The sequence below is a fragment of the Myotis myotis genome, unplaced genomic scaffold (genome assembly GCF_014108235.1).
Source record: "Myotis myotis isolate mMyoMyo1 unplaced genomic scaffold, mMyoMyo1.p scaffold_m19_p_16, whole genome shotgun sequence".
Classification (NCBI taxonomy): domain Eukaryota; kingdom Metazoa; phylum Chordata; class Mammalia; order Chiroptera; family Vespertilionidae; genus Myotis; species Myotis myotis.
This window is the reverse complement of record NW_023416320.1, coordinates 27,639,175-27,653,357: the sequence shown is the minus strand read 5'-3', so window position 1 is coordinate 27,653,357 and position 14,183 is coordinate 27,639,175. Positions and strand designations below refer to the sequence as shown.

Genomic DNA, 14,183 nt, shown 5'->3' with positions numbered 1-14,183 from the left:
GGGTCATGGATTTGATTATGTCTGAGACATTCCCAGACATGCCATCTGACTATTAGCCACTTTTTTCTACTTTGTGGTAGGAATGCTGATTCAGGGCTGCTTATTTTGCTTACATTGCCACCAGGTTAAATTTCAATTTGGTGTTCATGATATATTACTGGGTGTCGACTGTTGGGTCCACATATTTTTATGGAAATCTCTTGTTTAGACCAAACAGAAACCATGACTAGTCCCATGACAATTCTTTAAATCAGATAATGATTGTGCATGTTCTCTGGGATGCCTTTAAACGGACATTTCTTAATATGCATCACCTGCTGTAGCAGATATAATTGCTACCCCCTGCCATCTGAGTCCATTTCTGGGGTCATCGGCTGCTTTGCTAGCTGGCTTAGGTGTGCTGGCAGCTTTCTTTCTCAGTCCCTACACCTCACTGCTTCTTTGCCTGAGGACTTCTCGTGGTGGGACAATTTTGAGGGATGTCCTGCAGAGTTTCTCTAAAGGTACCTAACAAGAAAAAGTTCCAGGAGTAATTAACTCATTAATGTCCCTATATTGGTTGTTCCCCATTTCCTGCCTCACTTTCCCCACTCTTCGCCTCAAAGGTGCTCACTGGGATCACCTGCGAGATAAATTACCTGTACCCCAGTCTTTGTCTTATGGCCTGCCTTACAGCAAATACCTCAAGGTGCAGAAAGATTTCCTGAATCAGCTTTCTGGTTTCTTCTTGTCTCTTAAAGTAACTTAACTTTTGAAGATAAAATTAAACTCGGTCTATTATGTATGTTGCTGCCTTTTGATTACATCGCTGGACACTTTGTAGAAAAAATGACAACAACCAGCCCAATCAGTGGCTAACGATGTGAGTTGTGGCTGGTGTGAAATTACTCTGTGGATAAACCAAAAGATTGTTGCCACAGTTTCTCGAATGCAAAATTCTTGCAATCATTGAGCAGTTCCATTACATTCTAAGCAGTGAGGAAAATAACAGAAAAATGTGAGATCCATAATGAATCAGGGAAGAAAACACTTTTCTACCTCTAGTTTTAAATTTTAAAATCATGCCACTTATTTATGTACTGATTGCAACTTTAATTTCAACCTATAATACATCTTCTCCACTCTGTGGTAAATGATGAGCTGTCAAATCTGAGCATGTAACTTCACACAACACTGCATGCTGGCAACCAACTAGCAGGTACTGAAGCTTCACAATTGATCACGAAGGGGTAGGGTGAGCATCTGGGACTGATGGAAAGCTGGGAAGATTCTCCAATGGATAACCTCACTAATCACTTGGAGTAATAACAATAATATCATGGTATATAAAATTGTGTTTTTGCTCAAAATTTATAACTCAGTTTCACAGCAAAAATTAGGCATAATTTTGTGTTTCCCGTCATTCATACTAGTTCTAGTTTTCCTCTTCATTCTGATAATGTGCCATGATAAATAAAAACTCAGGTGAGCTTTAACACCTCTGATGTTTCAAAATATCTTATGAACTATATCTACAAAAAAGTATGAGAAACAGCATTCTCAAACTGGTTTGGGAACCTTTATTTTTAAAAATATACCCTTGGGTTACATAATCTCTACTCTTAATTTCAGACCCCCTAAATAGCTCTGTATTTCTATATATATAGCAAAATAACTTTAAAAAGTAACTGGATTGCCTGGCTGGGTGGCTCAATTGGTTGGATCATGGACCCTTACACCAAAAGGTTAGGGGTTCAATTCCTGGTTAGGGCGCATACCTAGGTTGTGTGTTCAATTCCCGTTCGGGGGGTATACAGGAGGCAATCTGTCAATGTTTCTTTCTTACATTGACATTTTTATCACACACTCTCTCTATTCCTTTATCTAAAATCAATTTTAAAAAACCCATATCCTCAGGTGAGGATAAAAAAAATCTAACTGGATTGATTATGTTTCTCAGCACAACTCCTCAGACACCTAATACACAGAAAGATTCTCATATTTGACAAAATAAATAATAAAGGACTTTAATGTGTGAAAATGATATAGTTGGCACCAGGCAAGATGTTTAAAGAAAGGCTATTGTGTTGTTATGTGAAATGTACTATAATGGCTTTTCTATAACCTCACTGTTTAGCACAAGCTTTGTAACTTTCAGTCTCAACAGAGCATGTTCATGTATATTTTTCTCTGATATCATCTCAACTTATCTTTTTCTTATTCTAAGACTATCACTAATTTTGAGTGTTTTTATCTTTGTTCTGTTATTCAACCCTAGTATAGGGTGTCCCATTTTTCTTGTGAGAACAACTTCTAAAAGGAAGAACATTAGGAAGCTGAGTCAGGAAACTTTGCTAAAGACGTCCTAAAATGGAAACTTGAAGCATTGTGAGCACCTTTCACTTGCAATCATGTATGGGCACCTTCAGAGAGACTGCGAAGAACAGGGGGAGTTATTTGCACAGACTCACCTGTCCTCTTTGAAATATGACTGGCATGTTGGAGCTGCACAGCAATCTAAGGCCAGAGTCTTCCCTCTCCCCGTAGAGACACAAGGAAACTTCTGACCCTGTTTCTGCTCTCTTCAGTTGCCCAGTATGGATGTCAACATGGTATCACTCTATCGGCAAAGCAAAGGGGAGAGAAACAAGAGGAAATCCATCACATGGGAGTCCATGCAAACAGGACCCAGACCCATGGGCTAGGGCTAGGCTATAGTAAAAACAAACAACAACAAAAATCACATGAGAATTCCCTTAATCTGGACTTTCTGTATCTGAGAGATTTTTTTTTATCTTTCAATTACTAATTTTAAATGGACATTTTCACATCATGAACAATTGCCCAGGAGGCTTATAGCTTTTTAAGAAAGAGAAATAAAAGATTTTTAAAAGGCTTTCATTGTTTTTTATGCATGGCATAGGAAAAGATTTCATGCTTAGTATTTTAACAGCAAAGGTGACAATGTTATTGTGCATGATGCTTAAAGTTTAAAATTATGTAGGGTTTGATGAGGAAATAGATCATTAGTGAGGTAATGACATTAGGTGGCCACTGGCCCAGGCAAAGCCAGAGGAAACACAGATGTGACATTTTTCTTTGTCATCGCCTCAGCCCCTGAGACTGTAGCTGGACAGTAAGAACCTTTTTGAGATTACGTTGAATCCCAGATCCACCAGTGACTCATGCTGTGATGCTGAAAAAGTCACTTCTCAATGGGTAAAACAACTCTCTTGGAATAGGAAAAAATATTCTGCAACTAAATAGTTCAGAAATAAATTTAAGCAACTGTAAAACAATTTGTATATGCAAGATATGTTACTGCAGATCATAACACACATGGAAACATAGCTTGTCCTCCTTTTATGGCAGGAGGCTCACAGACAACATTCCCAACGGCTTGGATTCGAGATAACCACACATTTGCTGCAAAATCTAGGGTCTTCTTGCTCTTCATATGCTGCATGGTCGCCTGAGATTAGAAGAAACAATAACCAAATTGTGTGATTTCCAATGTCTCATAGACTCAGAGTTCAAAATGCAGCCCAGGGATTGCCAAATGCACTGCACACTCTGGTGGTGGTGATTATGATTATTCGTTGTAGCTGTGGCTGTTGCTTATAAGGTAATATTTTTTTGCCAGATAAATGACTTATGCTGAGTGACTTATTTTAATGATCTCCTTTAACCATTGCCAATTAGAATTTTTAAATTCTTATAATTTTATAAATAAGAAAATGGAGGCTTGAAGATTTGAAATAGACTGATTCAAAGCTCTCAATTTCACCTATAGCAACTGGTAAACAAGCAACCTATAGGAGAAACTCCAAAAGAGATGCCTGTGTTCAGATTAGTCACCAAAGCAGGCATACGGCAGAATTCCACAACCTAGCCACATTCCTGCTCATCTCAGAGTTTTCACACACACACTTGTATATCTGCTTAGAACAGCTTTCATCTGATTCATTACCATGTTGAATCTACCCATTAGACATAACCTCTTCCAAGAAGCCTTTTGTGAGACCCTGATCTGGGTTAGGTGACCTTATTTTGTGTCCATGGGAACCTACTTATTCATGACTATGACTTAATACCTAATATTTGACTAATGTGATGGACATAACATGTTCTACTCAACATGGTACTTCTACCAGCTTTCACAAGGAAGTCCTTAAATTGTTTGTTTAATAAATGATTAAATAAATGAAATGGATATTTGTCAAGACAGGTAATTAAACTAAATCAGTACACCTCATTGGATACAATATCTGATTGTATCCTTACTTGCTCCAACCAAAGAGACATGAAAAGAACACTGAGTATGAAGTCATTGCTTGGTCTCCTTACAATGACAATTTTTACAGTGGATTTTCACAGCACTGCACTGGGCATGGTCGGGAGTTTAACAATAAGAAACTGTCTCTACCACTAAGAAGATTTTATAGATTATCTGTGAAGTATAGACACAAAATATTTTAACTACATAAGAATATATTATAGCATGCATATCAATAAACACTTATTAATACACACTAAGTGCTATGTGGATTTTGCATAATGCAAAGGTTAGGATCTAATAAAAATAATATCAGATGGAACCCAGTAGATGTTTCAGATAAACGAGAGTCATTATAAGCAGGCGAATGGAAGTCTTCTAGATTCTGGACGTAACGCCTTCCCCGGGAAGTACACAGTTTTTACAAGGTCATTCTAGCTGAAACTCTAGACCAAACTACCTATGAAAATTGGCAAGAAGCCTCTGGTTTATGAGGTGCCACTATTCCTTCATCTTTAGAAGTACCCACTGATGAGTCTTAGTCATTTTTCGTAAACAACAAAACCCTACTAACTCCACTAAAAAGCCTTTGGGATGAGGACTCTAAGTGAGTTCCATTTACCTTCTCAGTCATGATGCCTCAAATAAAAAATTAATCTAAGTTAATTTGTTTATTTGGTTAAGCAATTAAGAGTTGCAGCAGTGGTTCTCCACTGAATGAGATCTTTGCCCCCCAACCCCCAGGAGACATATGGCAATGTCTGAGACATTTTTAGTAGTCACAATTGGGGAAGCTGGGGAGGGTGCTACTAGTATCTAATGATGGAGTCCAGGGAAGATGCTAAACATTCTACAATGTACAGTACATACACCCACACACAACAAAGAATTATCCAGCTCCAAGTGTCAATAGTAGTGCTAAGGTTGAAAAATCCTGGGATAGAAAGATACATAGTTGGTTAGTAGATAACTCAATAATTCAATAGAGTGATGTAGATAGATAAAGAAAGATACATTTATTGACCTTATTGTTGGTTGTGTTTGTTGTTGTTTTTACAAAAATGTCAATTATTAAAGTGTTAAAGGGGGTCACAATTCCGGAAGACCAAAATGCATTAGCCCAGGACTAAAATGATGGCCAACTGGAATAAACTTGGACTTTGGATGAAAAGACTTTGATTTATGTCCTGGCCCTGCTACTCACCAGGTGTATGTCCTTAGGTGAAAGTTTTACATGATGACCTGTGATCCTCAGGTCCTCATTTGCAAAATTGGTATCATACCTACCTGCCTCACCAGGTTGAAGACTGAATGTTTTAGAGCAAGAATGAAATTAAATTAAATGGAAAACACATTATGAAAAAGACAAATAGGAAATTATTTCCCAAAGCAGAGCAATTTCAAGTGTGAGTTGCAATACCAAGGGATATTGAACGGGAGATTCATTTTAGAACATCTGATTTTCCTGGTTGGCCGTAAAAGGGTGGTATGTGTACCTAAGAGCCAGACCACTTTTTTCAAATCCATGTGACAGTTATGTGATATTGAGAACTGCTTATCATCAATTCAAAACCCAACTACAGTATCCTCAGTCAGGATAATAATATTACCTACCTTGTTGTGGCATAAACATTAAAAGTGATGATCTATACCCTGAGTGCTCAATAAATGTTTGGTGGTGGTGGTGGTGGTAATAGTAGTAGTATCAAACTTAATCACAGAACTTAGACATCAGAATTCTTAACTGTTATTTGGGATTGCTTGTGATTCCTCACTCTCCAATAGCCTCCTAGAGCAGCGGTTCTCAACCTGTGGGTCATGACCCCTTTGGGGGTCGAATGACCTGACCCTTTCACATGGGTCGTCTAAGACCATCGAAAAACACATTTATAATTACATATTGTTTTTGTGATTAATCACTATGCTTTAATTATGTTCAATTTGTAACAATGAAATTGGGGGTCACCACAAAATGAGGAACTGTATTAAAGGGTCGCAGCATTAGGAAGGTTGAGAACCACTGTCTAGAGACAACACAAAGAAAACTTCAGTCAAACAATCAGTTCTTTAATAACAGAAAGATAAATTCTATTTTAAATCTGAGTTCTAGGTATAATTTAGGAAGACAGAGAAAGGCCTCCTTCACCTCTCCTCCCCTAAGTCAATCTAAAAGAGCTTCTCCTGCTACCTCTCCTAAGGTCCCTACCCTGAATTCTCTACACCAGTCAAGAGCTCCATAAACAAAAGGCAAAACCCTTAACTTCAAAAGAAAGAGACCGTCCAAGTCTTTGGGAATGGAAAGCTATCCTTTAACCCCTCTCTTTCACTTACCGCACCCCAAGCCTCCCATCCCCATGGAGCTCCCTGACATATCTAGTCTCCTACATTCCTAGTTGAATAATCTTTGCATGCTTTTTCTGAGGTGGTCCCCATTCTGATTTGCAATATCAGGCAGTAACACATTAGAGAAAAGATGTCCATTTCTCTAAACCCCAGGGACTGGCATTGTCTCTATTCTCCATATGTTTACCTCTTCTGCTAATGTCCTCCCTATTTAGCCCTTCAGAGATGGCCCTGTAGCCATTCCCTACCTGTCCTTAGTGCCTATTTTTTCATGCCAACCAGGACTCCCAATGGAGTAAGGATCAGGTCCAGGAAGCCCAGAGAACACACCGGCCGGATCATGAGGGCAGAGTGAGCCAACTGCCCTTCTCCTTGGCCCAAGCTCCATATCTTCCTTTCCTGCCTGTTACGGCCAAGACTAAATGCAATTAAGAACCAAAAATCATTACTACCACCACCTACATTTATATTCTACTTTGATTTATGAAATACTCTTCACATATATTATTTAATTCTAAATTTAATCTTATCTTTTCTTGGAGGAGAAATAATATAAAGCCAAATCAAACAAACACTTTCTGAGAACTAAATTTTTGTGACTAGTTGTCTGCTGGACACTGACTATAAAAACAAAGAGTGTACTAGGATGAGAAAAGTTGAGAAAAATACTTTTAGAAATCCTACTCTGAAATGCCATAAAGCTTTGTTCTACAAAACAAAAAATATGTAACATTTCTATTCTTATTATATACTCAATTTATCCAATGCTTCTTTTAAAAATAATAAAGGCAAATAGCCCCCAACACATTTGTTGGGCCCTTAAAGTATTTAAAATATTACACTAGACTAGAGGCCCAGTGCACGAAATTCGTGCACTCATAGAGGGGGTCCCTCAGCCCAGACTGCACTCTCTTGCAGTCTAGGAGCCTTCAGGGGATGTCCGACTGCCATGGAGGTGGGAGAGATTCACGCCACCGCCACTGCGCTGTGAAACTGGCTTTTGGCTGAGTGGCACTCCCCCTGTGGGAGCACACTGACCACCAGGGACAGCTCCTGCACTGAGCGTCTGGTGGTCAGTGCTTGTCATAGCAACCGGTCGTTCCACTGTTTGGTCAATTTGCATATTAGCCTTTTATTATATAGAATAAAGTAATAAAGTTTTATGGGGATAGAAGAATCTGGTACTTGGGTCAGGTTAGCAAGTACTAATTTCAGTCATTAGTATTTTCTTTTTGGAGTTGGAAATATGAAAATAAGGTCTAAATGTGTTCTCAGAGAACACACTAAGTGTTCTTACAAATAAGATACAAAGTTAAAACTTGACTCCAAGTCTCCTTATTTCTGGTACTATTCCTTGTGATGACACCCTATTTGTTACAAGGACTGTACAAGGAGGATCAATTATGGTATCTACAATGGACTTAAGGACTATCAAATGCAAGAATTTATCTTTGGTTCAAATAAGCTGGCACAACTTTTAGAATATTTCTATAAACTGCTGGAGTCTTTTGAGATTAAACATTTGACTGGGGATTTGGGGAGAATAAGAAGCAGGTGCTTCCTGCTGTTCAATGAACTAGAAAATCCTCAAAAACAAACTATTTTCCACACTGCATTTCAGAACTTGCTCTTTCTTTTCCATGGTTCTTTCTAAAACCCTGAAGTGAAGAAGTAACTGAAAATGAACAGGAACTGGAAATATTTACAAGATGCTTTAAAACTTCAAAAGTAAACAATTTCCTACCTAGTTTAGCTAATCTCAAGACTGCTGGGAGTTCATATCAAGTAGCTTATTATATCATATCAAGAAGTAGTAGTTTAAAAAAAAGGCCCCTGCTGAAAATCTACATGTTAAGCAAAACAAACAAAAACACGTTTTCACCTATTTTAACTTGGGACACCAGGAATAATTTCAACAAATACTTGTTAGAAGCACTGGCTTCCCCCAAACAATAACATACTATAAGTTCTCTCCTTATTCATCATGAGAAACTATTTGGCTATAAACAATACATCATGATTATTGGGGGGGGGGGAAATCCTCCTGGTGTACATACTAATAATGGCAGACTTTCTTTTAGATTTTCTTAGTCTACAGAAGGAAGCCTTTGATCATTATAGAACTGACCATTATCTTTTTGAAAATGGCATTTCCATTTCGCTTTCAGATTCGGACATCATCTAGTATACTTCTAGACTAAAACAACCTGAAGCCCTGACTTTTGCTTTAGCTCTGACACAGAGCTGCCAAATATGAGCAATATAAAAAAGTCAGTATGGCTGAGGAAAAAAAAAATGCAGTCGAATTAAACTTCAAAGCCAAACCTTATGTTGGGGTAGATGTAGAAAAAGTGTTGAGTTTCCAAAAATACATTTTCATTGAAACAAATACTCATTTTCCTTCTAAACAAATAAACAAATAAATAAAATATTTAAAGAATGGCAGTGTCTTTTTCATATAAAATCTTCAGCATTTGTTTTCATTTCCTAAATGAATAGAAACCATTTTAGGACCGGCCTCGATAGAAACTAAAGTTTATTTGTTGAGCTCCCCCTGCTGATTTAGAGCAGCAAATATTAGTTATTTCACACTAAACATTACCATAAAAACTCGCTCTTGGTTTCTTAGAAGCCTCAAATTTCTGGGTTATTTTAATAAACTTCAACCAAGTAGTTAAATACACTCCTAAAATTGGCTGACTGCAACAGAGTAGAGTGGTATTTACAATGTCTGAATGAACACATTGAGGTTATAATACCTCAGTCAGGTTACCCAACCTGTCTGCTTAGAACCTGAGAGAATGGGAGAAATCAATTTACCTCCTTCAGTAAATCCTTTGAAGGACAGATGCAGTAAGAGAGGCATTTTCATTGAGATATGACGATTAAAATTAAAATTCCAAGGAGAACTAATCCATAATCTGGTTTCAAGTTGGGTTAATTATAGAATGAACTCTTTGAAGAAAAGAACTACATCTTAGTCATATTGGCATGCTCAAACTCCTAGCAGAACCTCTTCCACATAATGGGTGCGCTAGCAATACTTGATGAAGTACCTTGACAATGAGTATAATTATGTATGCCTTTATGCATCTGTGCTCTTCTATATTTTAACACCAAAGTCCACAAAGGAGAGAACTGTTGCTCTCTTCCTCCCACCCAGGCACACTGAAACATAAAAGGGAAATTATCTTGGTCCTGACCCATCTCAAAATATAGAGTTAATTAGAATAGAACCATACTAGTCCTAGTAAGAAAAAGGGAAAAGTCCTTTAAGAAAAGGGAAATATTGATGAAAAGGAATATATAAAAGATATAAAGATTACTGAATTGTTTCACTAGGCAATACATATAGATGAATTGAACTTTATTTTGCAGAGGGATAAACTTCAGGTGAAATTGTAAAATACTGGAAAAAGAAATAATGACTGAAGTTTAATTATCAGACAGGGGGAGGGGGGACATATGTAATACTTTCAACAATAAAGAATTATTAAATAAAAATTAAAAAAATATTATCAGACAGAATATGGTAATCATGTACACAGAATGCACACCTGAGAAGACATGATGTTGATAGACCTGTAAGTCAGTGTGTTTATCAACTGACTCAACCCAAACAAGGTTACACAATTTGTATCTAATAAATTTCAGACTATTGGAAGACCAAATACAAGGAATCTACTTTAGCTTTGCAAACAGACATTTTCCCTCTCATTAGGAAACAAATCATTTTTCATACATAGTTATTTCATGATAATCTATGTGCAGCGCTGAAAACAGAAAAATTCAATCTTCAAATTACTTTCCATTCACCATCCCTCCCTACTCTGCCCTTACTCACACCTCTCTGCTCTTTAAAATCCTCCTTGTCCACAAAGCCTTCCCAGTTCCTCCAGGGCAGTGATTGTCAACCCGTGTGCTGCAAGAATTTTTAAAACATACAATACCTGGCTATTTAGTCAGGGCACTGATCTCTTTTCCCTTACATTGTCAAATTTAAAAATGACAATAGCCAACACAATAGCCATCTGGTGTGAGTGAATCAAAATTATACCTATTTTTTTTTTTGTCAGACTGGCAAAAAATATAATTTTCGGTGTGCCACAGAATTTTAGTAATTGGTTTATGTGTGTCATGAGATGAAAAAGGTTGAAAATCTCTACTCTAGAGCACACATGTATTTTTCTCATTAGAAATTTACTGTGATTAGGGTCTGAACATGCAGCTCAGCCTTTAACTGCTCTCTAATTATTGTATTTGCTAACTGATTTTGTTTCTTCACCCAGATTGAAAGCAGAATCTATGGTTGATTCTAAGTTTATATCCTTGCAAAAGCTAAGGCCAGACTTATGGCAAGTTCATTTTCTCTTAGATATAACATCATAACCTAGTAATTGACATAGCTTTTTTAGGCTAAAATGGTTCCTTGGAATCTCATGTTAATAGCTTCTCCCAGAACTCTCCATAGCTCTGGATAGCTCAAAAGAATAGATTAGTACATAGGCTAGTCATTTTCTAAATAATATAAATTATAAGTGATAACTATTATTGGATTCATACAAACATTAGTCATATTTCCAGATGTGGAACTATTATATAAATGAGTCAAAGATGGCCTCTGTATATTGTCCCCTACATTGATTATTTCTTCCCCGAAGACTGAAACCCCTTAGCTTAAAAGCCCACTGGCAGCAAACTCAAATTTTAAAGTTTTTAAAATAGCCCCTATGACAGATATATGAAAAAATGCTCAACTTCACCAGGCACAAGGGAAATGGAAATCAAAACCACAATGAGATACCACTTCACACCTGTTATAATGTCTATAATCAGTAAGACAAGAAATAACAACTGTTAAAGAGGATATGGAGAAAGGGGAACCCTTTGTGGAATGTAAATTGGTACAGCCACTATGGAAAAAAGTATGGAGATTCCTCAAAAAATTAAGAATAGAGCTACCATCTGATCTAGCAACCCCTCCTCTGGGTATCAACATGAAAACTTTAAAAAATGTCTTCATAAACACATATATACCCCTATGTTTGCTGAAACATTATACACAGTAGCCAAGATATGAACACAACCTAAGTGTCTTTTGATGAATGATTACAAAAAAAGATGTGGTACATATATACAGCAGAACACTACTCATTCATAAGGATGAAATATCGCCATTTGCAACAACGTGGATAGATCTTATGAGTAACAGACTAAGTGAAATAAGTCAGATGGGAAAGGACAAGAACCATATGATTTCATTCATTTATATGTGGGATATAAAATAGAAAGCAACAGGACCTCCTGTTAAGATGGCAGAGTAGGTAAAGGCTATGCCTGCCTTCTCTTCCCAGGACCACATCAAATGACAAAGAGATCAACCGAAGGACTTGTATGCATGCATATAAGCATAACCAATGGACATAAGACACTGGGGGGTAAGGGAGGCCAGGGGATTGTCAAGGGCGGGGGGGGGGGACACATATGTAATACCCTTTGTAATACTTTAAGCAATAAAACAATTTAAAAAAATGACAACTAAATTATAGAACAACCATCCTTCACAACCACCTGAAGACTAGTTGAACAGAACTCCTATAACTGAGGATATTAAGAAGCCATGTCAAGACTGGTAGGAGGGATGGAGATGCCTAATGTGCTGGTCCCTGTGCAGCAGCTAAGAATCAGCAGGAATAGCTCATCTGTGGAGGAACCCCCTGTGGAGCGAGGGTTCCAGCACAACACTGGGCTCCCCAGCTGAGAGCACCAGTCCAGGAAGCGAAGTCCCCACCGTATCTGGCTGTAAAATTCAACAAGGATTTCATCCCAGTGAGATGGAGGACTGCTGTAAACTCAGGCATTGTCTTAGGGACTGAGAACAGATTCACTCAGTCACAGACACTAGCCTTAAATGCCAGAGAAGGGACAGAAGCTCAAAAAGTGCCAGGGACATACGAGGAGGACCTGAATTATCTGGTTTCAGGGCAAGTGTTAGAGGGCAGCTTTTGCCTAGAGTAAAGTATCAGCAGGAATCACTGTCCTTTTGTTGATCCCTCCCCCAAACCAGACTGCAGGCACAGGTGAGTGCCAAGTCTGAGTATCCATTAACCAGGCTAACTGTACTTTCTTTCCACACTGTTGATTCTCTGGGACCCTGTGCCACCCAATTCACATACCTAGCCGTAACCACTTTCCAAGGCTAATCCACACAAGTGACCAATCAGGGAATGCACTAAGGCCGTGGTCGGCCAACGGCGGCTCACGAGCCACATGCGGCTCTTTGGCCCCTTGAGTGTGGCTCTTCCTAAGCCTTAGGAGTACCCTAATTAAGTTAATAACAATGTACCTACCTATATAGTTTAAGTTTAAAAAAATTTGGCTCTCAAAAGAAATTTCAATCGTTGTACTGTTGATATTTGGCTCTGTTGACTAATGAGTTTGCCGACCACTACAATAAGGACTTTCCTAAAATCTCTGAAAGGTCCACAAACTGCAAACCATGTGTGCGCTGTACCTATTGCTAAGTGGCCCTAAGCCCAGCATTAGTAAACCAATCACAGTTCATAGCATAACCACTCAGAGGCACAGCTGATGAAGGAAATAGACATATAAGTCCAGAAAAAGCAGTGAGTCCCAAGATGAACCCCAAAGAGGCCCACACCAAGACATACCAGTAGTAAAATGGCAAAGATTAAAGACAAAGAGAGAATCTTAAAAGTAGCAAGAGAAAAGCAATTCATTATATTCAAGGGAACTCCTATAAGATTTCTCAAAAGAAACTTTGCAGGCCAGAAGGTACTGGCAAGAAATATTCAGAGTAATGAAAAGCAAGGACCCACAACCATGATTACTCCACCCAGTAAAGCTATCATTTAGAATCAAAGGACACATAAAGAGCTTCCCAGACAAGAAAAAGCTAAAGGAGTTCATCACCAGCAAACCAGTATTAAATAAAATGTTAAAGGATCTTCTTTAAGAAGAATAAGGAAAAAAAAGATAAAAAATATGAATAATAAAATGGCAACAAATACAGATCTATTCAACAACTGAATCTAAAAAACAAAACAAACAAGCAGAACAGAAACAGACTCATAGATACAGAGAACAATGTGGTAGTTGCCAGATGAGAGGTGGGTTGCAGGGATGGGTAAAACTGGTGATGGGAATAAGAAGTACAACCTGGTAGTTACAGAATAGTCATGGGGATGTATAGTACAACATGGGGAATATAGTCAATAATATTATAATAACTATAAATGGTGTCAGATGGGTATTAGATTTATTGGGATGATCACTTAGTAAATTATATAATGTCTAATTACTGGGTTGTACACCTGAAACTAATATATGTCAACTGCAATTGGAAAATTTAAAAAATTTGTTCACATTGATAACAACAATTAGGAAAATATGTTATCTTTCTAACTGGTTAAGATTTCTGCTTATTTCTTTTCATAATAACTATGAAGCGCAAAATATAAAACATTACCTTCTGTAAGTTCCATTCAGGTTGTTCACTAGTTGCATCATGTCCTATCCTTATTTTATATATCTCTCCAATGTTTCTTATTTCAACCTGAATAAA

At 37.7% G+C, this 14,183-nt stretch overlaps 1 protein-coding gene across 1 annotated transcript in view; it reads right to left on the bottom strand.

Moving 5' to 3' along the window:
- Nucleotides 1-14,183, bottom strand: part of RP1 (RP1 axonemal microtubule associated) — a 136,003-nt gene that overhangs the window by 56,877 nt on the left and 64,943 nt on the right. Inside the window, 3 exon segments of the mRNA XM_036338241.1 lie at nt 2,451-2,597; nt 3,302-3,451; nt 14,088-14,174. Coding sequence (XP_036194134.1) covers nt 2,451-2,597; nt 3,302-3,451; nt 14,088-14,174 — 384 coding nt within the window.